The sequence below is a fragment of the Anopheles bellator genome, chromosome 1, assembly GCF_943735745.2.
Source record: "Anopheles bellator chromosome 1, idAnoBellAS_SP24_06.2, whole genome shotgun sequence".
Taxonomy (NCBI): Eukaryota; Metazoa; Arthropoda; class Insecta; order Diptera; family Culicidae; genus Anopheles; species Anopheles bellator.
The window spans coordinates 39,171,666-39,198,213 of NC_071285.1; the positions used below are offsets into that span (position 1 = coordinate 39,171,666).

A 26,548-nucleotide genomic window follows, 5' to 3' on the forward strand; every position below is an offset into this window, starting at 1 on the left:
CTTAATTATGCAAAACACGACGCTGAACACTTTTAGCTACCGTACCGCGAACGTCCGTAATTGCAGATTAACCGAATGACCGAGAAATGCCTGCGCCGTAGCTTTCCTTCGCTGTTGCGGCCTCGGTGACTCACTCGTGCGAGCTTTCCTAATCATTCGAAGCGCCCACAGAAGAGTGCATGGGGCACGGTGTAGCGAATTGAGAGATCCATAAATTGGCCGTTCTCCCGTTTCGCTAGAAAGTTTCTCGGCTCTTCGGTTTAATAAAAGCAAACACGGGGAAAAGGCAAAAACGAGAATGCTACCTACCGCCACCCGTACATGGCTAAAGAATGTACAGACGGGAGGCCGGAATTGCAACTGCACTGCGCCGCCGTGGCCGCGAAGCTTGCCCCAGGATCGATCTCCGGTGATCTGGGTCGGATATGGTCGCGGACGTGCAGGATGAAGCGCGCGCGCGCAAGCTCGCCGGAGCCGGAGCTAATGTGGAGCGAATAATTACGGCCGTGTTGCCTACTTTCGATCACAAAACCGGGGCCGGCTGCTCATGTGCCTAAAGAACCCCCCCGGGCGGACATACACACACGAAGGCGGAGAAGGAGAATTGCAACGATGGACCGGGTTTTTTTTTTTTTTATTTTCGCTAGCTGCCCCATTAAGGGTAGCGAGCGCTGGAACTAATCCTGGCCCCCGGGAAGCGAGTTTCTGATGTCTTGATCTCTTGATCGCACCCGGCCGACAGGTGGTGGCTAGATCGAGGTCAACGGCGATACCTCTTCGCCACCTTGTCTAGGTCCATAATTGGCCGTAACGGGGAGCATCTGGTACACTCGTGGAGAGAGGCAATATGCACCAGCGTGAGGCTTTTAGTTAAGATCGTCGACGGCTAGACTCGGTGGTAATGAAATACCAGTACCCGATCCCGATCTTCACGTGCTTGTGGAGTAGCGTCGAGAAAGATTGAATCTAATCAAGAACTGTCACTTCGTCATCATAGAACTGTCTCAGCAGCTTGTAGATCGGAATGCGTCGATCTTAGATTGTGCCAACTGAGTTCCCGTCTAACATTCAGATTTCCTTCCTTATTACAGACGAACACGACGCGGCGTACGGTAGGGAAGTCTGACGGGCCGCCAACAGCACAGCAGTATGGGTGAAACGGACGAGAAGGAAACAACGCCAGCGGCCGGTGCGACCGAAGCAACCGAGCAGGGTCAGAAACCGGCAACACCGCAACCGGCCGGCGACGGACCGGAGCCGGAGGCGAAGGAAACGGAGAAGCTGCTCGGGGAGAGCGGTGGTGGTGACAAGCCTGGCAAGGAGCAACAGCAGCAGGACCAGCAGCGCAAGAAGAGCACCGAAAACGTGGCCAACGGGGAGGAAATCGTGAAGCTGCCGGAGGAAGCCGGCTTGGTCGACAAAAAGTCCGATGGCCAGGCGGCGGAGCAGCCGGGTAAAGAGCAGCAGCCGCCGGCGGCCGGTGACACGAAACCGAACAAGGTGCAGGCCGAGGAGCGGGAAGTGAAACCGAAAAAGGTTCCGGCCGGAGCGTTCAAGTTGCCCGGGTTCTTCAACAAGAACAAGGAGAAAACGAAGGAAGCGGACGGAGCGGACAACGAGCTGCTGGAGAAGGGCGAAAATGGGGAGCAGGCCAAGGACGCGAAGGTGCCGGCGGACGGTGGTGAGGCAAAGGAGGAGAAACCGAAGCGTACGGCCGGTGGGTTCTTCGCCAACCTGAAGCTACGCAATCCGTTCGCCAAGAAATCGGCGGCGGCGGCGGCGGCTGCGGAGGATGTGGAGGCCGGTGCAAAGGCAGCCGAGGCGGCGGCGGAAGAGGAGGAGAAGGACGAAGTGACGGCCGAAGCGACGGACAAACCGAACGACGGGGGTGGCGATGCGCCCGGAGAGGACACCAAAAAGGGCGAGTCGGCCGCTGACGAGACGGACGGTAGCCAGGCACCGAAGAAGGGTCTGCTGGACGCGCTGCGGGTCCCACTGGCCAGTATCATCCCGAAGCGGTTCAAACCGGTGGCGAGCGGGGAACCGGACGACGATATCGAGCTGGGGAAGACTCCGAAGAACCGGGCCGGGTTGGCGTCGATGGAAACGCTGGACGATTCGCTGAAGGACACCGAGACGAAGGATGGAGTCGATGGCAAGACGGGCGTCAACGGCACCGATGGTGAGGCGCTGGTAAAGCCGGAGGACAAGGAAGCGAAGGATAAGGCGGCCGAAGCGGAAGAGGACGCCCAGGAGCGCAGTCTGTTGCAGCGAGTTCAGGCGTACCGGTGTTCAGTCGGTAAGTGGTCGAAGTGGTGTCGGGAACACCGTTTGGTTCTTTACTAACTCTTACTTCTCCTGCTGCTGACAGATGACATTGCCATCGTTGCCGGTATCCTGATCTTCCTGGTGCTCGTGGCACTGATCATCGCCTTCACGTTCGTCGGTAAAAGCGAACCCGTTACGGCACCGGTTCGCGATGGCAAGTACATCGAAACGGTCACCAACTGTGGGCGCGTCGAGGGCGTGCTCGAGGACGGTTCGTTCGCGTTCCGTGGCATACCCTACGCGGTTCCACCGGTCGGGGAGAACCGCTGGAAACCGGCGCAACCAATCGAGAGCATCGAGCACTGCTGGAACGGTACGCTGAAGGCCCACAACTCGACCCCGGTCTGCTGGCAGTTTTACGCCGACGGCAAGGTGGACGGTGCCGAGGATTGCCTCACGCTCGACGTCATCACACCGCACGTGCGCTACGACAACCCGCTGCCAGTGGTGGTGCTGGTCGGGGCCGAATCCTTCACCGGGGACTCGCCCGGTAAACTGCGGCCATCGACACGCTACGCCCGTGCCCGTGACGTTATCTTTGTGCGCCCCAACTTCCGGCTGAACGTGTTCGGATTCCTTGCCGTGGAGCAGCTAACGAAGCGAGCCCATCCGCCGACGTCCGGCAACTACGGGCTAACGGATTTGATGGTCGCGCTCAAGTGGATCCAGCTGAACATCCCGCACTTCGGGGGCGATCCCAAGTCGGTCACCCTGTTTGGACACCGTGCCGGTGGCACGCTAGTGACGGCCCTCGCGTCGTCGAACAAAACTACCAAACTGTTCGCCCGGACCTGGGTCTCATCGGGAGCCTCCATATTCCCTGGCAAACCGCTGGCCGACTCGGAGAAGGAGAATGCACTGTACGCGAGCAAAGTGCGCTGCACGGACGCGACGTGCCTGCTGGACAAGGAGGACGAAGAGATTTTGGATGCGGTGCCCGACGTGTGGCGTCGCACGTTCCCCGATCTGCCGGCGATCGGTGAGCTGAATGGTACCAGCAACGGTGGTGGTCACGAGTGGCTCGTACTGGACGGTAACATCCTGCAGCAACACCCGGCCGATGTTTGGAGCACGGACGTGTCGACCCACGTACGGTCCGTGTTCGGTTCCACCACCCACGAGGCCCACAATGGTAAGCTGCACAACAAGTACACCGAGTGGACGCCGGAACTGGTGACGGCACACGTGAACGAGAGTGTGATCGGGCAGCTTGGGCTGACGGAGGAGGCGCTTCGGCGGTACAACGCCACCTACCAGGGCCTGGTGGCCATGATTTCGGACATCCGCACGATCTGCCCCCTGCTGACGGTCACGCAGCAGCTGACCAGCTCTCAGTTCTACGTGGTGTCGCAGACGGGCGGTGCGCTCGGCATGGCCGACGTCGACTCCGACATTCAGGCCATCCTCGGGCGGTACGAACCGAAGACGCCGGAACAGCGCCGGTACGTGTCCGCCATCCAGCAGCTGTTCTATCACTACGTGTCGCACGGTGAAATCAAGCACGAGCTGCGAAAAAAGCTGCTCGATATCGGCCAGGACGCACTGCCGACGTACAACAGCGACAACTGCCTGTTTTGGATCAAGAACGACGTCGTGCCGCGGTACGCACGGTTAGACTAAACGCGGACCGAGAAACTGTGACCAACCTGTGGTGCGCTGCGTGGTGCGAGGACCAACCAAAAAAAGAACAAGACACGGCAAGAAACCCTCAACGACGGACGAAACACTAGACGGTAGAGCGCAACGTCTGGACAAACTAGCTAACAGTAGTGAATTAGGTAACGGAAGTATTTAAACAACAAACACACACCAACATCGCAGTCTACGAAACGCAAAGACAAACAGACCATTTTATACATTGTGCGCCTGTATACACGTTTACGTAGATGGTAGTATATACATGATGCAAGTATATAACCTCGGACAACGGACACCTCAACATCCTGGGGACATCGTTCCGTTTTCGACGCTTTTTGGGACACACTTTTCCACTTACGTCTACCGTGCTATTTATGCGCTTGCGCTTAATTTTAACGCAGCTTTTCCCAGTCCCGATCCTCACGAGGGAGCAGTTTTTTTATGCAAAGTATTTTATCATTTTGCGCCAGAAAGGCGCAATTTTTTGTGCTCACGTTATGCTAGCGGAACGTGAGGAGAAGTATTTTATAGCAGTATTGTAACGGCTCAACGGTCAAATACACCCTACAACAGCAGTTCAGACTACAGTGAGAGATAGGTTGTCCTTCATCCAGTTCATCGGCGATTTCATGCGAACCATTTAGAGAGCGAATTAGAACCCAAAACTCATTTTCACGGGTACACACATTTGGCCCTAACTGCCCTACAACACTGTAATTAATCACTTTCATCGGTCTGAGCGACGTGAGCCGTTTGTCCTTGGGGGGCTTCATCTTTGAATTCTCGATGGTAATGGCGAGCTTTTGTGGGGGCATTTGAAACACATTGCCTTACGGCAGCAATCCTCAGCTCATGAAACTAATTCAAACGGGGCGCCACCTGCCGGAATCTGAACAAGAGTAGGGTTTAACTAAACGGCCACGCGGTGGTCAATCCCCACCGGGCCACGGAAGCAGTGGGGACGAGTTGCGAATGTAATACAACATAAATATTTAAAGACTAAAGACGCTAAACGCAACTCTCTTTTCTATGCATTAATTTATGGTCACCTTAGCGAGGTAGCAGCGAGTTTTAAGTATTCATTAAGTAAACGCATAATAATTAAAACAGATTAGAGCATGTAAAGTGATGCGCGTCAGAGGGTAAGATCTGTAAACGTGACGGAAAGAATCACGTCAAGTTAAAGATAAAAAGAAGCGTAATAAATAAACACAAATCTAATAGAAACGACCACACCAACCAAGCGAGAGAACCGTGCGAAGCAGCAATAGGTGCGGCGGGGTGCAAAAAAAGCGTAAAGAGCTGTACACGAAAGTAATTTTAGCAAAACTCAGACACAGCAGAATGGAACCGTGTATTTGTTGTAATTTATAATCTATTCGCTAGTTTTACGAACCACACTCTGTATGTTTTACACGCCGTCATTTTATTCTGCCGAATATTAGCTTTTCATGCTTTTCTCGATTCGTCCATAATTCGTCCCATTTCGGCCCATCTTCGGCGACGCTGGTTCTGAGTGTCGTTTCCGTCTTTGTGTAATTATTACTGGTCATATGCGATAGATATTATTATTATGCTACTGATCGATTCGCACTAAAACAACAACAATCGAACATAATAGTCAGAACAGAAATCGCCATCCTTTTTAAGGTGGCGAAAAGAACCGAGCTCGACACCTGAACTGCATTTACGTAGCCAACAGTGGGACGGCTAAACATAGCGATCGGTTTGGAGAGAAAAAATCACCAAACATCCACCACACATTTTACTATCACAACAAGTATCGCGCACTAACTCTTGCTTTCTTCGCCATCCCGCGTGGTACCAAGTTTTGTTACGAAAGCCAAACTTTACCGTTTACCCGAACGAGTTTCCCCTCGATGTACGCAACAGTTCCGACGGGCAACGCGGAAGCGGCCCCCGACAGCGGCAATCTGTAAAGTCTTAGTATTCTACTGAAACAAAACAAAAATCGAAAGGAAAATATACACTCTTTGTTTGAAAATGTAGCCGCTATTGTGTGAGTTTTGTTTTACAAAGTCCGAACACGAACAGCGCACGCACATCGCGTATACCCCCCACATGTTGATGCCCCTTGGAAGACATTCCATAAGTAATCCAAACAAACGTTCGTTTAGCAAAATCGTCTCGGTTACAAATTTATTCAAATTCTATATACTAATTCAGTAGAGGTCGTACGGTTGTTTTAAGAATATCTCGCTGACGACGCGCCAAAACTAGCAACCGGCATCGATCAGTTTCGGATGGCGAATGCAAATAAAATGCGTGTCCTTACAAAGTTAGCATCGCGAGGCCCCATGTCATTTTGCAATTCGGAGGCAATAAATCCGACAACGGCGACTGCACAGAGTGGCCACGTGCATTTGGTTAGGCATGAACTTGACCGGGCAAATGTCCAGTACGGTATCGCCCATCTCTAGCTTCTGAATCGGGCGAGATCCGCAGCTGGTGCTCCAAGTGCCCAGCGCACGGTCGTCCTCCAGGAAGGACGCCACTAGTGTATCCTCACCATTGGGCGTCAGTAGCTGGGCATTGCGTAGCATCGTTGTCTGCACTTGTGACCCTTCGAACTTGTAATGCACATTGAAGGAAAAGATACCTCGCAGTTGCTCGAGCGTCCCCAGCACGTGCGTTGTCCGCTGGCCGGTACGTGTGATACGCTGCGTGACGAGAATAAACCGGCTGACCGCATTGTAGTTCATCGACCAGAATGGTCCCTCGAGGTTGAGCCGATTCTCATTGACATGCCCCATGGAGGTGTATTCGAAGAACCACAGCGACTTGAGCTTGCAGACGAGAAAGCCCCCCAGTGGTATGGTGGGCGTCGGATCGACCGGACAAATTCTAATAACGGCCGTGACGTCATTGTGCGCGTGGCCCACGGCGAACTGCATCAGGCACTGTTCCGGCTGACGAATATCGTACACGTACACCGCGCCGTGAACTGAACCGAGGTACAGACACGTGGGCCGCTCCTTATCGAAGGAACACGACCACACGGCCTCTTCCGTATTAGGAGTGATCGTGAGTTTTATGTTACGCTGGGCAATGGAAAATATCTTGACCGTTTTCTCCATCGTAGCGCAAGCAAACAGAGCATCCGCAGCATCTACCGCGATGTCCCGAATCGATTGCGAAGAAACGAACACTGTGCCGATTGCATTATAGTCGGGGGCCCGCAACATGCGCACCGCATACCCCGGGAACAGAACTTGGGTAGACTTTAGCGAAATCAACAAAATTTGAGGCCCGGCTGCGTACGCCATCACGCGACAGCCCGGCTCTGAGCTGATTTCGATATTCTTGTCCATGTTGAGCATGTAAACCGTCGGTCGCACGGTCGAGTTCAACACCACGACGGGATTTTCACCCGCAGTGCTCATCTCATCGAGCTTCACTTTGTACTGTGCGGCCAGATGGCGCTGGTTGGCCAGTTGCACAGTGACTGCCGTGAGCTTCATGTGTAATTCGGCCACCCTGTCTCGCTCGATCTTCAGGTCCACCTTTAGTTGCTCTTCGCGTGTCGTGTCTAACGCTCGGACAGCTTTGGCGTAGATGGGACGGAAGTCACGCACGGAAGCTCTCGTTTTGCACGTGGCGCAACACCGATGGGGGCCCACATTGCTCTGGAGCCACCGGGTGATGCACGACTGGCCGAACAGATGACCACACCTCAGCGACACCACGCGGTGCTCGCCCGATGTCGTCCATTCGTCGAGACAGATCGAGCACTGCAACCCATTGTCTTCGTCGTCAGACATTCCTTTCGCGGCAGCCGACGGCTCCGTTTGTTTCGGGGTCACGGTTCTTTTTCGTTTCTCTGAAAATCGTTGACCAGGGGCAACAGAAATGATAAAAGATTACCAAAGAGCCGTTTGGCGTGTGCTTCACCCTGATGTATGCTTACTTCTTCGGGGTGTCGTAAGCGGACTTGTGCGATTTGATGGGCTGCTATCGGAAAGCTCCACCGTCACGATTTCCTCGGTCGGCTCTTCTTCTGTTGACTCTAGTGCATTATATAAAGCTGAATTCTCAATACGATTAAGCAACACCACCGAAGCTAATATGCGGTTATCCTCCATTCGAGCCAGAATGAGCTCCATATCTGCTGGGGGAGGTGAACCCGAAAAAGCGGCCTCAGGACCAGCATCGTTTGCTGGCTCTTCTGGGTCAATGCTTGATACCTCAGGTTCAAGGGGCTCGCGAGTCTCGATCTCCATATTCATGGTAGGTGGTGCCAAAATAACGGCCTCAGGATCTGCTTCATTTGCCGGCTCTTCTGCGTCAATGCTTGATACCTCAGAATCGAGGGAAGGCCGTTCGCGGGGCTCTGGAGTCTCGATATCCCTATCCACGAGAGGTGATCCCGAAATAGCGGCTTCAGGATCTGCTTCATTTGCTGACTCTTCCGCATCAGTGCTTGGTACCTCCGGTTCGAGGGGAGGCCGTAGCTCGCGATTCCCGATTTCCATATGTGATTCCAAAATAGCGGCATAAGGAATTGCTTCGTCTGATGACACTTCTACGATGCTTGATACCTCCAATTCGCCATCGTTCTCGTCGGCCATCGTGGTACATTGAAGAATGCTACAATTGAACCTGTTTCAGTTTCGCCCAAACGTACCTTTGCCAAACGACGCCAAGTGATTGTAATGGTCGTAAAACAGCCAGGATGGACAATCAATTCGATTTGTGGAACAAAGCGTAAACAAACCACTGACAGCTGTTCGTTAGAAGCTGAAACCCGAATGGGAAAATCGGGTGACAGTTTTGGCGGAAAAAAGACATTAAAGCGGCGTTACTGCTGACAACGTCCTTTTTCGAAAAATATTCGATTAAAAAACCTGGTGAGTGAACAAAAAATTAACACCGAAACGTATGGAAAGACGTGCAAAACGGTTTTCGTCAAAAATATTCGTCAAAACCAACAATCAGATTTGACTTGAACTACTATCAAAACAGGACGATGGAAAATATCATTCCTGAAGAGAAGCGTCAGTATATTGCACCAATCCAAGTAGTGATTATTTTAAGTTATTACCTCGAGTTTTAAGTTTTTTCCCTCAAGGATGATTATTTTAAGTTTGCACTAGATTCTTTTTTATGTCAAAAGTTCTTTCGTTTGACGTTTCGTTTGACGCATTCGGGGGTGCGTTTAGATGCTTTCCATCTCGGCTACCGTTGTAAAACTTCTTAACGGCGTAAACAAAACAATCTCTGATGCCGGTGGTTCCGCACAGGCACCGAAGTATTTCCACAAAAATGGGCGACGGTAGTGTGTTTGTACTAGATAATGGTGCTTTCTACGCCAAGCTGGGATTGTCGGATGAAAAAGAACCAAAGTAAGTGTAGCAATTGGACCGTTTGGTGTGTGATTCCGTTTCAGTGTGAGTTTTGGTCCTTCGTTTCAGAACGATACTCAACTGCATTACGAAAGCCAAGTCCGAGCGGCGTCGCCCATTCATAGGCAACCAGATCGAAGAGTGCCGCGATGTGTCTGGCTTGTTTTACATCCTTTCCTTCCAGCGTGGCTATCTGGTGAATTGGGATGTGCAGAAAACGGTTTGGGATTACTTCTTCGGGCCGGACTGTTATCCGGTGCAGTTCTCCGAGACACCGCTGCTGGTCACGGAACCACTGTTCAACTTTGGCTCGATCCAGGAAGCGATGCTGGAAATCCTTTACGAAGAGTACGATTGTGATGCCGTGTGCAAAGCGACGGCCGTCGATTTGGCCTCTTTTAACTACACGCACGGAAACGAAACGTCGGAGCGCAAGAAACCGTTGTGCTGTGTGGTGGTAGAGACGGGTTTCAGCTTCACGCACGTCGTGCCCTTCATCAAGGGCACCAAAGTGAAGGACGCCATCCGGCGGATCGACGTCGGTGGCAAAGTTTTGACGAACCATCTGAAGGAGATCATCTCCTATCGGCAGCTGAACGTGATGGACGAGTCTCACGTCATCAATCAGGTGAAGGAGGACAGCTGCTTCGTGTCACAGAACTTTGCCGAAGACATGCGAGTAGCACGCAAACGCTTTCCCGACAACACCATCGTGCGGGACTACATGCTGCCGGATTACACGCAAATTCGGCGGGGCTATCTGAGAAAACCGAACGAGCAGTCATCGACGGCCGATGGCAGCGAGGAACTGCAAACGCTGCGGTTGGGCAACGAGCGTTTCGTGATACCGGAAATACTGTTTCACCCATCGGACGTGGGCGTCCAGCAGATGGGTATCCCGGAAGCGATCGTCGATGCGATCAATGCATGCCCGGAAGAGACACGGCCGCACCTGTTCGCAAACATTGTTGTGTGTGGTGGATGTGCCCTGTTTTCCGGAATGCAGTCGCGCGTGGAGAAGGACGTCCGAGCGATGGCTCCGGATGAGTACGAGGTCAACGTGATGGTGCCGAAAAAGTAAGACTGAACCGAAGCGGCCGGTCTCTACGACCGACCGACGACTAACCTCGATCTCACTTGCCTTGTTCTAGCCCCATTACGTACGCCTGGCATGGTGGCAAACAGTATTCGCAGTCGCTCAGCTTCCTGAAGTCGTGCATGAGCCGCAGTCAGTACGAAGAGTACGGCGCGAAGCATCTGGTGGAAAAGTACGAGAGCTAGCGGCGGGTGAAACGATAACAGGCGCCAGCCAACACGTGGTCCCGGTTATCAGGTAAACGGGTGGTACATATACTTTATTTACGAACACATTCCAACATTGTGCACAATACCTTTGCTCTCTGTCTCTCGCTGTGTGGGCTATGGCATTTTAGGTGAACAGTGGGACGCAAGAGAATTCCGATTTGTCTGGGACGCCCGAGGTTTCTAACATGTTGGATTTGGGGTTTTCTCTCGACCGTCGTAGAGAAGGCGGGTTCTACCGATACCACCGATGGTAGAGCGCCTTTCACCGTGAGACAAATGCACACTCGTCTAAACAGAGAATCCACGGAAACGAACCGTATCAAAAGGTTTGCGAGCCTATCCGATACAAACTGAGAGTGAAAGTGTACTATTAAATAACGATATTTTCCTTTTCTACACGATGAGATGCCTTCTGACTAAAGTGTAAGGGTACGGAGAATATATGAGAATCATTGTGAGGCCACAACAAAACACGAACACACGACACGCGACACTGACGATCGTTCCTCGCAGTTAGTACTGCTGGCGTCTTCGGGCCGCCCGCTGCTTGTCGAAGCGCAATTCCATTTCCTCCAGCACCTTCGGCGTGTAGCGTACGACCAGCTTCACCGAGCCGACCGCTTGCTTGAGCAGCTCAACGGCCTTCTCATGGTTTTCACCCTCCACCGAGATGCCGTTTACCGAGAGTAACTGATCGCCCCGCTTGAGACCGCCGTGTCGATCGGCTACACCGCCCGGAATGATGCGTGAAATGTAGATCGGCGAGTTTTGCTCCTTGCCGCCCATCACGTTGAAGCCGAGTCCCTCATCCGTCTTTGGCAGCTCGACAACGCGTGGATGGGCGTGACCCTCGCTCGCCGCGAATGCGGCAATCGTTGCTTTGGCCGTGGCTGAAGCGCGCACATCGAGCGAACCCTGTATGTCCACCGTCTCGTACACGTGCTCGTAGACTTCGCGCACCGCGTTCAGAAAGTCGCTCTGAAGCACCTTCTGCAGGGCGGCCAGTTTGGTGGCTGGCACCTCTCCGCTCATTTGCAGCTTTTCCAGCAGCTCGATCGAGCGCTTCACATCTGAAAGCAACCGCGCGCAGGGAAACGTTAGTAAAATCGAAACGGGGTTTTGTAAGGTCATTTGCTGTGCTCCCCCAGGAGCCGTTACCTTTGGCCAGCGTGAGAGGCTCACAAACGTTTGCCATGCCTATTTTGATTGATCTGTTTACGCAAACGCTTTCCAGATGGTTTCAGCGCGACATCCAGTCACGGATCGATGATGGGGTTACACACTCTCGGGCCACTGCCACCCAACTCTTTTCCACTTTCGCGGACACCGAGCTACGCGCTTATGTTTATTATTATGCTCAGCGCCTTAGTTTTGCACCCTATTAGGGCACTGCTATGAATAGCATACGCGGCGATGGTCGAATGGGCGGCTACGTCAGAGCAGAGCTAGGCAATCACTTTTCCCAGTTCCGCACCCAGGAGAGAGAGCAAAACGGACCGTTCCTGGCTTGGGGATTGCGTTTCCACTTACTCCACGCTCTTACTCGGTGTTTTTGGCTGCTTTGGTGCAGAAGGGTTGGCCGCGGGAGGAAAATTGTATTTTTCTCTTCACCCGACTCTTGACAGCAGACGAAATGTCAGACGAACTGTTTGCATGGAGATGGTGCCCAAGGTGGCTAGATGCCTTTTCAAACGATGTTTCGTTTTGTGACGGTTCACTCACAGATTGTAAAATGTACAAAAAATCGCAACATAATAACTGTCTGGAAGTAAATCAGTTGTTGCAATGTACTCAACGGAAACAACCTTAACGAAAGATGAAAATAGTTTGTTGCAGCCAAAAGTGAGTAAAGCTTATTTAAATTATCGCACCGCTTTTGGTAAGTAATTTTGCTTGAATATTGGATTAAACAGTAATATTTTGCTAATCACTGTGTAAATCTTTCCGGCTTTAGATAACGCTCTAGATGATAACACGTTCACACATGGAGAGTTAAAGCTGTTTATTGATACCACGGTGCGTAAAGTTAAAATAAAGCTATCCATTTATCATCGCCCGCCTATAGGCTAGTAATCGAGCCCAGGACAATCTTTAATGTGTGTTTCGAGCGTCACAAAATCGCCGAAAACATTGTTGCAGTGGGGACACGGTTCCACGAGACGTTCGAAAATGCCGGGCGATGTACCGTACAGCTTGATGCTGCCGCGCTTCGGGCGCTCTCGGCTGCAAAAAGAAAAGGCGGTTAGTTCCGGTTAAGAGCGTCCACATTTTAGCACTTACAACGTGTGCGCGTTGTCCATCGAAAGTTGGTGATTTCTTTGTAGCATCACCTGCAACTCGGCCGTTATACGATTCTTCTCAATCAGGAGCTCCTGATAGGCGGCCCGTTGTTCGGTCAAATCGTGTTTGCAAACCTCCAGCTGGGCCTGCAGTGATACAACCTCCATATTTGTGGCCCCGCTCGCCAGCGTATCGGGTACGGGGAGCATGTTGAGGTCTTCGGATGGCGTTAGCATCTCGTGGCAAAGAATGTCTGCCCGGCACTTCATGAGTAGAGTTTGCAGGCTTCCCAACGAACGCTTCATCGCATTGAGATCTTCCACGTAGACTTTACGCTTCAAACAGAGTGACTGAAGTTGTTCACTTGTTGCTGGCGGAATTAGAAGTAGGACTTACCAATTTGTCATGTTCTAGCAGTTTATCACGCAGAGCTAGATTGGTAGCTTCCAGGTCTTTGATCCGCTGCTCGTAATCTCGTAGCACCGATGCTTCCATGACAGTGCTTTAGAATTCTTACTACTTGTAGCCGGAGTGGACCCTCTGCTGCAACGGTTAACGTTGTATCGATACTACCCAAAACCGGGTATGGCACTGAGAGTACTAGGCACATTTTTGCTACGTCCAAAAACTTATCTTTTATCGCGGGTGGTGTGTCGATCTAAAGATACGGCGATACGGGTAGCGATATGTTACGACCAGAGGTCAGAAGTCGTCCGGATTTGGCAAGGCATTTACGGCAACAGTTACCGGTGACGACAACCATGATAAGTAGTTTTGATTTGTTTTGGTGGATAGGATTAGACCAGCGGGAAATGTAATTGTTCCATGTTGCCGCGTATCAACTCGTAGATATGGACAGCTTCGATTGATTACGGTTGACTTTCGCAGCTGATCTTTGTTGTCTTATGCTGATAACGTTGGGCTGTAACACTATATAGTGCAGGGTTCTGTTTGTCTAATGCATTTCTATTTTTACCGAGATATCTAACGAAGGATTACATTGGTTTGCAAATTACTCAGACTCGAGTAATCAACCAAGCGAGAAGAAGATCCTCGGGACATGATAAGCGCTTGGACAGTATTTACTCAAAGCAGTTATCAAACAACAGTCGGAAATAACATACAATAAATCACCAGCAAATCGCCACGACAATGCGCCAATAGTTGGCTGATAACAATCTGTTATTGGTTTTATTGAAAAGTTCCATACAACTAGTGTTTTTGTGTTTTTACAGGTTTTTATATACCCCAAAGGATAACAATTTTTTGTGAAATTAACAAACCCAACTTTATTGAGTGGTGCATTTGCATAAATTAGCGTAACGAGAAATAAAACCCTACTTCATATGAAGAACATCGAAATGCACACTTCAAGCGTAACAACGGTGTACTAGTGTATTGCACTCGCTTTTGCGGTACGATGGCAAATTGAGATGGGGGATCTCCGATACCCTGGACATTTTGTTTTACGTGATAACCGTCGGTGCAGTGCGACCGGTAAAGGTGGGCAGCTTCGACACTTCCAGTGCGATATCGATCAACGGTTTCAGCATCTCGGATGCGCTTCCCAGCACGTTCTCCTTCTCGTACGAATCGATGTACAATCGGACCGTGGCCCCGGAGCTTCCGGTTCCACTGAGGCGCATCACGACCCGGCTGCCGTCGGTGAACACAATCCGCAGTCCCTGCTTGGTCGAGACTGATTTGTCAATCGGATCGTTGTAGCTAAAGTTATCGCCCAGCTTCACTTTGTACGTTTTGCCACCGGAACTCAGTTCACGCCCGACGAACGCGGGACTGGTGATGGTGGTCTCCAGCGTAGCCATCATCTCGTTGCACGGCCCCAGATCGCACTCTTCGTAGTCGTAGCGCGTGAAGTAATTGCGCCCGTAGCGCTTCCAGTGCTCGACGCAAATCTCCTCGATACTTTTGCCCGTGTGCGACATGATCGAGAGCCAGGCCAGTACCGCCCACAGACCGTCCTTCTCGCGGATGTGGTTCGATCCGGTGCCGAAGCTCTCTTCCCCACAGAGACACAGCCGTCCCGCATCCATCAGGTTGCCAAAGTATTTCCAGCCCGTCGGCACCTCAAACATTTCCTTGCCTAAAGCTTCCGCCACGCGGTCGACGGCCGAGGCTGTGGGCATACTGCGCGCGAGCCCCTGGATACCGTTGCGTTTAAAGTACGGGATGCACTCTAGGTAGTGTGCGATCACGGCCAGGGAATCGCTAGGCGTAACGAAGAAAGCCTTCCGACCGATGATCATGTTCCGATCACCGTCACCGTCGAATGCTGCTCCGATGTCGTAGTCGCCGGCACGCACCGTATCCACCAGGTCTTTCGCGTACGTTAGATTCGGATCCGGGTGGAGCCCACCAAAGTCGGGCAGCGGGGTCGTGTGTACCACTCCGTCCTTGGGCGCACCGAGACAGTTGAGGAAGATTTCATTTACATAGCTCCCGGTAACACCGTTCATCGAATCGATGCGCATCTTGAGCGGTTGACCACCGGGTCGCGATTTTCCCGAGACAAACTCCTTCAATCGGTCAAAGTCAAAGATTTCCCGCATCAGTGCCACATAATCGGCCACCGAGTCGATCACCTCCACCGTGAAAGGGTTGCCATTCACGTCGGCATTCGTTACCCCAACCTTCGAGATGTCTACTGTTACCGGGGCTACTCGATATTGTTTGATTTCGCCCGACAGGGCAAAGATCTTGTTGGTGAACCCGTCCGGCGCCGGGCCACCGTTTTCGCAGTTGAACTTGATACCGAAATCGTTGTCCGGTCCACCAGGGTTGTGCGATGCGGTTAAAACAATGCCCCCGAGGGCCTTGTGGCGTCGGATCAAACTCGAAACGGCCGGCGTTGAAAGAATGCCGTTCTGGCCGAGCAATATTTTGCGCACACCGTTGCCGGCGCACAACCGGACGATCAACTCGCACGCTTCCTTGCAAAAGTATCGACCATCGCCACCGACGACCAGCGTAGAACCGGCCAGCGCCGGACCATTCGCATCCAGCGTGCATTGGACAAAGTTTTCGGTGTAGTTTTTTTGCGTAAACACTTTAACCTTCAACGAACAAGGCGCGGTTGTTATTTGGGGTCACTGAAGGATTCAATGTAGCAACTTACCTTCTTCCTAAGACCACTCGTTCCTGGTTTCTGTCCCTCGAAAGGAGCCGTAGCAACGGTTTCGATCGTTACACCCATGGCTTGCCTCTTTGAATGTCTTTTCAAGAAAAGTGTGACCCTTCGTGTGTTTGCGACAATCTCGCTAGAACCGTATTATCTCGGAGCACGGAACGCGAGGCCGCCGTAGTATCTCCTTGCCCTTTTGAATGTCACTGAAGGTCGTTTCGGTCTCGGCAAACATCGGGGACACAATTTGTATCAACGGTTCTGACAGAAAGATAACAAACCGATGCGCGGCAGTTTCCAACGGTGGTCACGGTGCGTAAAGAATCAACACAGATAGGTGCTTTGCCATTCATTGCATTCATAGAAATATTAACTATCAACAATCACATAAAATTGACGAATTTTGGATTTCATTGAGGAGGTTTGCTCGGTTGAGATGAAAGAAAATTCTTTGCGTAGAGCGTTCTTATATCGATCTTGTTCGAAAATGGGGTGGCGTAAAACGTTTCTACGGCAACCTTCACGGCACGCACACACCGAAACCAGATTTTGACAGCTACCGTACACGTATTTTGACTCGCACGCAGCGTTGGAATCGGAACACGGCCAGTTTCACGGTGAGAGGCACGGTTTCGAACTTACCGCATTCACTTCTGGATAGACGACGTGTACAGTTTTTCCCGGAACCGGCCGTGTAAGCGGTGTTTATTTGCATTTATTGTTGGCAAACTACAAATCCTTTAAGTGAAACAGTAAGTGTGTCTGGCCGCGTTTTGCGCTACCGGCAAAGCGTGCTTTGATTAAGTTTCTCATGTTTCTCCCTGTGACTTGTAGATGAAGAGTTTTGTGTACGCACTGTTGGCCCTGCTTGCCGTTAGTCAACTTGGATTGGCGAACGAGGACAACACAGCCCGCCTGCTGGTATCGAAGCACATCCTCAACAAGTATTTGGTGGAAGCGCGGGACATCGTGGTAAAGTACACACTGTACAACGTTGGTTCCGGTCCGGCCGTCAACGTTCGCTTGGGTATGTAGCTAATCTCCGAACGGGGAATATTAACTAATTTAAGTTTTGTGTTACCGTTCCACACGCACCAGTCGACAACGGTTTCCACCCGGAGGTGTTTGAGGTGGTAGGCGGTCAGCTGGCGGCCACCATCGATCGTATTGCACCTCAAACGAATGTGACGCACATTGTGGTGGTGCGGCCCAAAACGTACGGCTATCTGAACTTCACCGCCGCCGAGGTAAACTATCTGGCCACGGAAGATGCGGCCGAGGACCAGTTCTCGATCAGCTCGGAACCGGGCGAGGGTGCGATCGTGGCCGAAGCGCAGTTCAACAAGCAATTCAGCTCGCACTATCTCGATTGGCTAGCGTTCGCCTTCCTAACCCTGCCCTCGCTCGCCATCCCGTACGCGATGTGGTACAGCTCAAAGACCAAGTACGAACTGCTGGCCAGACCGTCGAAGAAGGCAAATTAACGGAGGATAAGTGACGGCAGGTTTGGTTTTGGAAGTGCGCACCGCGGAGTGACCGATTTTTCCTGTTGCTCTTCTGCGGGTGGGCAGCATTCAGCATCTTCGAAGACTAATTAAATGTGTAAGAGAGAGTCCCTCGTTCGCGGCACCGTAACATTTCATCGATCCGTACGTTGCACAAACAGCGCAATCATCACCCCGAAGCATTCAAAATGTCCCTGTTATCTTTCTTAGGCCCCGAGACCTTAAGTACTGGGGAGAGCAGACGCTTCTGAAGGCGCAGCGAGAGATTTGTAAAGTAATAGTAGGCCGACACCCATCATTTGTTTTGTTACTGTAAATGAACGAAACGTTTTCGTCCAAAACTCCCAACAATAATCGTAAGCGTGTTGCGTTGACATTTTCATTTCTTATCTTTGTTCCGAAATTGGCTTTTCAACTCGCTTTTTCACCGAACGGTAACTACAGCACGGTTGTTGACCATCGTCGGGACGGCTTTTCAACGGTCGGGGCAGATAAGGCGTTGAAGTGGTTAGTGGGGTTCTGAAGCTAGCCACGCCAGAGCTTGCGCTCTCCTTTTTCGCCGGGGTTAAGCCTGCACGCATGGGACCCTTTTTGCCCATCAGGGCGGTCGACTGTGCTAGGGGCGTACCGTAGCTGGCCGACGAACTTTCGGCAGATTGTGTTGGCGGCACGTTTTCTGACGATTGGGCCGAACCGAGCTGTCGCACACGGTCGTAGCACTTCATACCGGGCTCGATGCATTGTGCCAACGGGATGCCGCTGCTCGTCAGAACGGCAATCCGTTGCATACATTCGGCCATCGATAATGTCGGTTTCGATAGCTTTTCGTCCTCCGTCCACAGGAGTTCGCTCAATTGCTCCGACATGTAGATGTAGCGCAATGTCAGATCGACGGTTGGCGCAGATGGATGCTCCACTGGCGCCGATACCTGCTCCAGACCTGGGCCTCCGACAACCGGTTTGGTTTGCAGTTTAATCGGTGGCAAACCCGCGGCCCCGACGGGCGGCAAAGGCCCGTCCTTCACGAAATCGATCGTCTCGCAGCAATCGACGTGCTGCAGGACGTCCTTTCGGTAGCAGTTGAACATTGGATTGATGTACGACCGAACGTCGTATTGCAGGTTTTCTAAGTAGTCCGGATTTTGCATAATGTCATGGAAGAAAAAGGTTCGCAGTGCCTTGGCGGACATCGTAAGGTGTTCTTGCGTGCGGCGAAACGATTCCCAGAACTCCAAATTCCAAGCGTTCCAGTCGATCGCCATCAACTCGTACACGAACAGGATCATCTGATGGGCGAGGCGTTTTAGGTCTTCGTCGACGACCGATTCTGCTAAAGTTCACCAGGGGGAAAATGTAAGATGTAAGATGTTATTTACGCCTTAATTGGGACAGTCGACGATTAAAAATACGAACCTGAAACGTTCGCTTCTTCTGGGGTCTCCATCTTGTCGAACAAAGGAAAATGGGCTACAGAATAAAATTGAAGGTAACACGAAACACGGACCACGAAAAAGACGCCTGATCAAAGTGGCTTGTGATTACTGAGAATTGGCGCTGCTGCGCCATTTGCAAATTTCAAACCGCAGTCTGTTTTTACTCACAGCACGAAGCCCCACGGATAGGGTGACTAGCCGCGGCTGTCAGTTTTGTTTGATTTCAGTAAACGGACTCTTTTCCCATACAATCGATCTCTATATTCGAAAAATCTTAATAAATACGACACGGTCCGTTTTCCTAACATTAAAAAAATCTTACAATTTGTGTGCTTCATTCAAGCATAGTAAGCATTTAAACCATGAGGTATTCGTTGTACTAGGAGAATGGCGGGCAGCACAAACTAACGAACAAACGGTTGTGGAATGATTTCATGCTTCCGAGAGGGAATAAAGTTCCGTAAGACACTAGCACTTGTGGGTATTTAGTTTTACCTTCCCGCAAACAGCGGAAACTTCGAACGACCGAGTGACGAAGGCAAGAATCATTCCAACCCGCGTGACTTCGCAAACGCCGTGACGTCCATTTTCTGTTCGGGCGTGCGGAACTGATTTTCCGAGACTTCGGGTGGTGCTATGCCAAACTATTGTGCAAAAATCCTTACTCGCTTCCGTTTAGTTTCCATTTTAGGTGCCACGTGAGCCGTGAGCCGATCCTTCACGTGAGGGCCACCGCCTCATTTGCGACTTCGAATCGTAAAGGCGCAAAACTTTTCTATCCTTGGCAATCCGCCTTGGCACATAAGCAACCAGGACTTGCTGCTGCTATACTTTGGGCAGGCAAACGTGGAACCCACACACCCCGTGGAGGCCGCGCACGCCGATGATGGGCGACTCTTGGCTTACCGCCGATGCCAAACGATGGTGTTAAGTGGAAGGTGTTACCCACCCGTTCGGGAGGTGAGATTGCAACGCGACCGTAAACTTTCATTGACGTACTAGCCTCCCGACCTGTTAATTATACAATCACATGGCCGGTCGAAAGGGCAAACGTTGTTTCCATCGGCATCGCACCGGGTTTTCCTCCAGCTTTCAGTTTTGATTTTTCAACAATAATTGTTTTGCCAAACCGCCACCCCCGGGTGGTCACGTTATCGGTTAGCTTGCCTCCCAACGTAATGTGATCCATTATGTAGCTCATCAGTCACGCAGTGATTTTATGGAAACCATTGGAGAAATTTGCCTCCACGCATCACGCCTGACCGCCGTTACCATCTAGTGAAGCTAACAATTTTTCTCAGGAACATGCGATAGTGGAATTGGCCGAACAAGATAGGCTTCTCATCATGGGTCCGTTATAGTCACATTAACTACGTCGAAGTAAATTTTGAAACTTTCCAAAAACGGTTTGATATTTAAAATGAGTAGAAAAACCGAAAAAATCTAGGTCAAACCAGCGGCACCGCGGCGTGTTCGGTGTTGTTGGCAATGGATGCCCTGCCTTTTGGGGCCTGTGAGCTTACAGCAGTGTCGTCGGAATTGAGTCTTATTTCTGTTCCGACAAATTACCCTTCGTATCAACGGGTGCCCATTACGGTTCTATTTTACCAGCCCCAGATCCTTCCGGCAGCGAGGGGGCTCGCTATTACGCAATCTGGGCCGATGAGCGTAAAGGATACAAACTGCGACGAATTAGTTGATTATCTCTCGGGTCTGCTGCTGGTACCGGGCTTTTGCTGTTGCCTTCACACACTACTGTGTTGCGTAAAGTGCAAGTCTAATTCGCTACGCCCCCAGCGGTTTCTTGGAAACCCCGGTGGAATCTGTAATTGCAAACTGCATGCAGAGTGTTTGGGAAAATGGGATAAATTGGGGGTCAATCAAGCGTCGAGTCGAAGCTATGCTCTTACTTGGATTATTGTGAGGATAAGACGAACATAAACAAACCGCCAAGGAGACCGGTAATTTAGTAAACCGGTTCGGATGGTTTGGTTGACCCTTCGATCTAGCAACCCGTCGGTGCCGAGTTACTGAAAACAATCTAGCAACCATTTGTGAGCGCATATTAAGTTTACGGTAATTGTTTGCGAAGGCAGAGCACAGTAAGTCTTAAAAATTATAAGCAAGCATCTAATTATTGTTCTTCAACTGATGTATGTCGATACTGATATATTTTGCTAGCCATCAAATATAAGCTAATTGCATTTAAATATATCTTTAGTTGCAAACAACGACTCCTTTCAAAGATGGTTGTGGATTAGGTCCAATCCCCCAGTTGGTATTTAGTTTGCTTCGAAACAGTTAAATGCCACGTCAAACTAATGACATAAATAATTTGCCCTCCAAATGTTTTAGTTGAAGGCAGCGTCAGGAGTTTTGTTCAACAGAGCTCTCCTATGAATGAACGCAGCAAGGCTCCTGGGCCATTCGTTGCATGTTCCGACGGCAGCGTCAGCTGCATCTGAAATGTGAAGGATACGCCACTTCCGGTGCGGGTTGGCGATCACTAGAATGCGCCAAAAAGCGCCAGAGCGCGGTTGCTACGGCGTGGAGAAAGCATTTTTCCTTCTCACAAGGACACCGCTTTCACTCTCGGTTCGGCGTGGGCTCGGTTGGCCGATGAACTACCATCCCAGTGCAGCATCCAGCATCCGGCAGCGACTTCGGCTTCGGGTGGGCCCCAACTTCGGTGTTGCTGCCTCCCGAGCCGAGCCGGAAACTCTATAAAAGGCGAGCGCGTGGCGTACTCTGGCCATCAGTAAACGGATAGTACGGAGCTGAGCAACAGCTAGTGGAGAAGTCGAATTCACAACCGCCTTCAGATCTTTCGAAAAACTGCTTCCACTCGCGCAACTTTGGATACAACGAATCATATCGGGTTGCCAGAATCGTGTCACGGTGGGTTTGGGACTATTCGTGTCCGCATCAGTAGTTCCCAGTGCTCGAGAGTGCCACGTTGAACGATGACGATGACGCTCGAAAAGCTCAGTACCGGAAATGGTGTTGGTGGTCTCCCCACCATGGACCGTCACCGACGGTCGACCGACAGCTGCACGCCCGTGTTGATGGACAACTTCTACATCGACATACCGACCCCGTCGACACGCAGCGTGTCACCGCTCTCGTCCTCGGTGTCCCCCGGGAAGGACAAATCGTTCAGCTTTTTCCGGAGCGTGTACCGCAAGATCAGCCTCAAGTCGCACGACGAGCTGAATCAACTGGGAGTTACACACGGGGACGAGGATTCGCACAGTTCGTCCGTCGATTCCTGCTCGTCGATCAGCGATCACCATCGGGAGCACCTGCCATCGTCGGCCGCCAAGAGCCATGACGGTGCGGACGACGACGAGGAAGACGAGGAAGACCAGCTACGGTACTCGCGGAACGGCAGCAGAAGGACCAAGCTCCAGATGCAGCTGCGACTGTCGGAACTGGCCGCACTCTCGGGTGCCTCCAGCGAAATGACCGTGAATGGCGCCAAGGAGGCGCCCGGTGATGTCTCGGGCTCGGGAGTGCAGGATAGCCGCCGGAAGTCACGTCGCTCGTCGGTGCTAAAGCTACTGGAGAGCCTCGCCATCAGTGCACCGATCCGCTCGCGGTCCCTGTCGTGCAGTAGCAGCTCGGTGAACAATCTGCTCCACAGCAAGGGCCGTGACTCGCGCACCGAGTCCAAGTGTTCACTGTTCAGCACCAACAGCAACGGAGCCAACGGTGAGCGGAGCAAGGAATCCAACAAACCACCGCCGAAAAAGATCCTTCGCCGGCCAGTGTCCTACACGTATCTGAGAGGTATCTCCGGGCTACCGACACAGCGCGTTCCACGGTCGTCCATCTGCTGCAGCTACTACGGCCGCTAGAGTCGGGCGGCGGCAAAGTGATTAGCTCTTAATCGGAATAGAAATATCATATCAAGTCACGGCAGAGCAGAGCACGTGAATAAGGGATTTACTAGAACTAGTGGCTAGATAAGTGAAGTACTTGTGAAGCAAAAACATTCTGGACAAAAAGGACTGACACGCAAATGCCAAAACGCGCTACGCAACGATTGGGAACACAGATAAGTTAGGTTATTTTCTAAATTAGAAGTCCCCCTCCGTCGAGAGCAGGAAGTGTATTCAAAACGTACCTTTAGCTTACGCTGTGCCGTGGATTGCAACGAGAGGGACGTTTTGTAGTCTCGTACATGGCGATGGTAGAGTAGATGGCCGCCTTGCCCGTTCTGTCGCCGTCCTGATAGACAAGGCGAAGACAGAGAGCGCGACAGATACAACTTATTTGCGATAAAAAGTGCAATTACTCTACTCATTAGGAAACAGTTCCGCGTAGCCTTTGGGAACCATTCCTTTGCGCCGGTGCTAGTGAAGAGGCCAAAGTCCAAAACACCTACCATAGGCTCCCCGGGGCGATCAGCGGTGTTATCATATTTATTAAGAGGATCGAGGCGAGCTAAGGTTGCTGGATTGACCGGAGGGCAGTAGTAAAATCGAGATTAGGGCTGCAGAAAGGAACGCCGGGTAATACTCTTCGTGGAGCTTTGCCGCAACCGGAACTGGAACGGAATCGCGATACACACGCGAACATACCATTTTTGGGGGATCTTCGTAAGCGAGCGGAACTCTGTCTCTCTTCTATTTTATTTTGTAAATAAACGACACAAAATTCGAAAAACTAATGAAACTTTGCCATTTTTATCAACCTTCCGTGAAAATTGTATATCCGAACTGAATTGGGACAATTGGACTGGGTAACAGCACAAGTTCTCCGTTAGGTGGTACAAGTATTTATCTCAAACGTCCTGAAACTATTCCAATGGTTCTTATTTGATCGTAACCTTATGGAATGTTTAACAAATATGTTTAATAATATGTTCTACGTGTAAGTGGTCAATCAGGGTTGACTTGGTTTACAAAAAAAGAGAAATAAATAAATTATCAGCCTAACTTCTCTTACAACTAACCTTTGTTTTCATATTTTTCGCCGTCTTGAATTTTTAGGTGATCTAGCTTAGCATTTACTATACGTTTATTATGTTTCTTAACAAACTGGCTAATTTATATATAGTTTTAATCGTTTAAATTAATAAATATTAAAATTATCAACAAAAGCTTATAGTTTAACAGCTATTTTATCCTTTTTGATTTAATTTGACAATAATTCGTGTTTTGTCAGAATTTTATAAAATAGTGTACCTAGGAAACAATTACAGATTAAACTCAGTCAATGAGTAATTTCAAAAACAAGTACTAGGTCACCCAGATTACTTTCAAAGAGCTTCCGAATTGCGTACCAGAAAGCCACAGCAATGCCTGGTGGACATGAAACATAAATCCTCATTTAATCTAGGGCAGCGAAAAAGACAAAAGAAACATTCCAAAACAAACATGAGCTTAGAATAAAAGGTAACATTTCCGTATTGCGTAGTTGCGCCAAGATCTTCAGAAGGAAGGACAAACAACAACTGATTACAACGAGAAAAGTACATCCCCCGACCGTGACGGTCCAAGAGCAGCGACACAACAAACAATTAGCCAACCGGCACCGGGTGGCGTGTGGTGTGGCGTTTTACTACTTCCTTCCGATTCACAACTTTTATCCCGCCGTTCGAGTGGTCACTCCGGGCTCCGGGGGTCGCCCGCGATGATCCCGATCTTGGCGGACGAGATAAAATATTTACCTATCAGCCTCTCGGGCTGGCCAGGCCAGTGCTTAGTGTGACCTCGATGACGCAAGTTGTCTGTGGACAAAAATTGTGCCGCGCAATAGTAGCGCGTTGATTGCCATCGTTTCGTTCTGGCTCGCGTAACTTTTCGGCCCATCAGCATAACGCCATTTTTTTGTTTTGTACAAAGCAAATGTAAAACTTGGCGGCCAAATCAATTACACAATGCGTGGCCGTGTTTGCGGGCGGGGTGGAGGTTGAGACAAGATAGCATCAAACAAAGTTGCGTCCTCCGCCATCAAGCCCACAGCACCGAAGGCGGGTGCGTAGGAATTATGCTGGGTGTACGGTTTTGTTTTTCTTCGCTAGTGCTCTCTTCAGCTGCTCTTCTGGTTGATGGGCCCCGAAAACGTCGCCAAGGTCCTGGGGAACCCAATTTCCGCTTCCTAGGAAACGGAAGTTTACCGCGGTCGGTGCAACGCGCAGAGGGAAACGTGATGACGACGCAGTTGTCGAGAGCATATCGAGAACCGGCAGCAGCAATCCATCCATCCAGCCATCACGCTCCACTATCCACCACTCGAAGGGACGACGCAAATGTTTTGGAAAGGAAAATTCCACGCCTCACGGGGTTCGGGGGATTGTTTTTTACGCTTCGACGTGTGGGTTAGGCCGTCGTCCATTGAGGCACAGGGTTTAGGTCTCAAAGAGATTTGTATTTGTAGGTTCGGAAACAGAAAAATAAATTCGTGGATAAAGCAGACCCTCAGCAGGCGATTGCAAACGAGGGTAATACGGATTGAGCTGAACTAGAAAAAGGTCAAAGGATTCTGCATTTCCTTCACCCCGACGGTGGCAACACTATATTGACTCACACCTAAAGAGTCTGTCCAAGAAATCAGTCCTTTTCCATAGGGTCCATCGATAAAAACTGAATCTCTGCTTTGAATGAGTTGAAAGATCTCTTTTTTTGCTTTTAATAGTTTTGTTTTGTCTTAATTTTCCTCATTGCGAATATTTTCCTACAGTCATAAAATTTAAACGCAGATCGAATAATTGGAAGAACTAAAGTTTTCAACATGACATCGATTTCATTAGCTAACGGCTTAATTACGAACCGTTTCTTACATTTTTTCCTAGGTTTTCAAGAAGTTCCTCAAACAACCTAGTAGAAGGTTTGGTTGGAAGTAGCCTATCACAAAGACTAGCTAAGTGACTACCAATTCTGGAACTAACAAAGTTTACCATGAAGCTCATCGGGAGCTCTTTTCAATTCTCACATTGCAATTTTTGATCGAAAATTTATTACTATTCGATCACGTTTATATGGAATGTTTATGTTTTGTTAGATTTTTTAAATATATTCGAAAAACGTTTGTATTCTTAAAATAGGAAAAGCAAATCGCTTCAGCATAAACAATAATTTTGCTATTCCTAACATCAGCGGTCTAACTAATAAACTGCTGCTGCTAACCGGGGCTCGCCAATAATTCGAAAAAGTCCCTCAATTTTTCCTAGGATCCCTAGGATCCACTTAAATCTAAAATCCCACAAAGCTCTAAGCCATCAACTGACTTCTGTTCGTTTAACTCTTCCTCGTCGTTTAACTCTTAACGAGCCTCTGTCCTTTCCACCGTTTTCTGATTGTTCAAACTATTCACGTACAAACAACAAAAATTGTTGATCAAAATATTATGAAATACAGGACTAAACGCCCTAAGATGGTGATAATTATGACTGAGACTTTAAAGCGGCCGATTCTTGTTGTCTGAACCTCACTATTTTCCCGTCCACGTAGTAAAGCACGCATGCTGGGGGGTACTGAGCAAATATTGGCCCGCCGTGTCTCGAACGGAAAAGGACGAGCAAGGGACAGAGATTTGGAAGAAACCCCT

At 50.3% G+C, this 26,548-nt stretch overlaps 9 protein-coding genes across 9 annotated transcripts; 4 read left to right on the plus strand and 5 right to left on the minus strand.

Annotated features, from left to right (window-relative positions):
- The first annotated feature begins 1,149 nt into the window (after positions 1-1,149).
- On the plus strand, positions 1,150-3,948 carry LOC131216306 (neurotactin). Its single transcript, XM_058210759.1, has 2 exons — positions 1,150-2,299; positions 2,372-3,948. Exons 1-2 carry the CDS (start codon positions 1,150-1,152, stop codon positions 3,946-3,948), a joined length of 2,727 nt encoding a protein of 908 aa, XP_058066742.1.
- A 2,213-nt stretch (positions 3,949-6,161) lies between these two features.
- Positions 6,162-8,616, minus strand: LOC131215323 (E3 ubiquitin-protein ligase RFWD3). Its single transcript, XM_058209713.1, has 2 exons — positions 7,895-8,616; positions 6,162-7,807 (listed from the first exon to the last, which is right to left on the minus strand). Exons 1-2 carry the CDS (start codon positions 8,553-8,555, stop codon positions 6,288-6,290), a joined length of 2,181 nt encoding a protein of 726 aa, XP_058065696.1. The 5' UTR covers positions 8,556-8,616; the 3' UTR covers positions 6,162-6,287.
- A 584-nt stretch (positions 8,617-9,200) lies between these two features.
- Positions 9,201-11,229, plus strand: LOC131215408 (actin-related protein 6). The gene is made up of 4 exons (XM_058209800.1): positions 9,201-9,329; positions 9,399-10,406; positions 10,481-10,662; positions 10,763-11,229. Exons 1-3 carry the CDS (start codon positions 9,208-9,210, stop codon positions 10,608-10,610), a joined length of 1,260 nt encoding a protein of 419 aa, XP_058065783.1. The 5' UTR covers positions 9,201-9,207; the 3' UTR covers positions 10,611-10,662; positions 10,763-11,229.
- LOC131215419 (protein lin-7 homolog C) lies at positions 10,656-12,222 on the minus strand. Its single transcript, XM_058209811.1, has 2 exons — positions 11,793-12,222; positions 10,656-11,704 (listed from the first exon to the last, which is right to left on the minus strand). The coding sequence occupies exons 1-2, from the start codon at positions 11,827-11,829 to the stop codon at positions 11,148-11,150; spliced, it is 594 nt and encodes a 197-aa protein (XP_058065794.1). The 5' UTR covers positions 11,830-12,222; the 3' UTR covers positions 10,656-11,147.
- A 478-nt stretch (positions 12,223-12,700) lies between these two features.
- On the minus strand, positions 12,701-13,409 carry LOC131215557 (optineurin-like). Its single transcript, XM_058209949.1, has 3 exons — positions 13,311-13,409; positions 12,915-13,249; positions 12,701-12,857 (listed from the first exon to the last, which is right to left on the minus strand). Exons 1-3 carry the CDS (start codon positions 13,407-13,409, stop codon positions 12,701-12,703), a joined length of 591 nt encoding a protein of 196 aa, XP_058065932.1.
- Positions 13,410-14,063: 654 nt separating this feature from the next.
- Positions 14,064-16,376, minus strand: LOC131206103 (phosphoglucomutase). Its single transcript, XM_058198499.1, has 2 exons — positions 16,051-16,376; positions 14,064-15,988 (listed from the first exon to the last, which is right to left on the minus strand). The coding sequence occupies exons 1-2, from the start codon at positions 16,126-16,128 to the stop codon at positions 14,381-14,383; spliced, it is 1,686 nt and encodes a 561-aa protein (XP_058054482.1). The 5' UTR covers positions 16,129-16,376; the 3' UTR covers positions 14,064-14,380.
- Positions 16,377-16,638: 262 nt separating this feature from the next.
- Positions 16,639-17,916, plus strand: LOC131214920 (translocon-associated protein subunit beta). The gene is made up of 3 exons (XM_058209263.1): positions 16,639-16,808; positions 16,891-17,083; positions 17,155-17,916. The coding sequence occupies exons 2-3, from the start codon at positions 16,891-16,893 to the stop codon at positions 17,538-17,540; spliced, it is 579 nt and encodes a 192-aa protein (XP_058065246.1). The 5' UTR covers positions 16,639-16,808; the 3' UTR covers positions 17,541-17,916.
- A 31-nt stretch (positions 17,917-17,947) lies between these two features.
- LOC131215558 (uncharacterized) lies at positions 17,948-19,099 on the minus strand. Its single transcript, XM_058209950.1, has 2 exons — positions 18,975-19,099; positions 17,948-18,891 (listed from the first exon to the last, which is right to left on the minus strand). Exons 1-2 carry the CDS (start codon positions 19,003-19,005, stop codon positions 17,948-17,950), a joined length of 975 nt encoding a protein of 324 aa, XP_058065933.1. The 5' UTR covers positions 19,006-19,099.
- A 2,858-nt stretch (positions 19,100-21,957) lies between these two features.
- LOC131205398 (uncharacterized) lies at positions 21,958-22,851 on the plus strand. The gene is made up of 2 exons (XM_058197477.1): positions 21,958-22,304; positions 22,389-22,851. The coding sequence occupies exons 1-2, from the start codon at positions 21,958-21,960 to the stop codon at positions 22,849-22,851; spliced, it is 810 nt and encodes a 269-aa protein (XP_058053460.1).
- Positions 22,852-26,548: the final 3,697 nt, after the last annotated feature.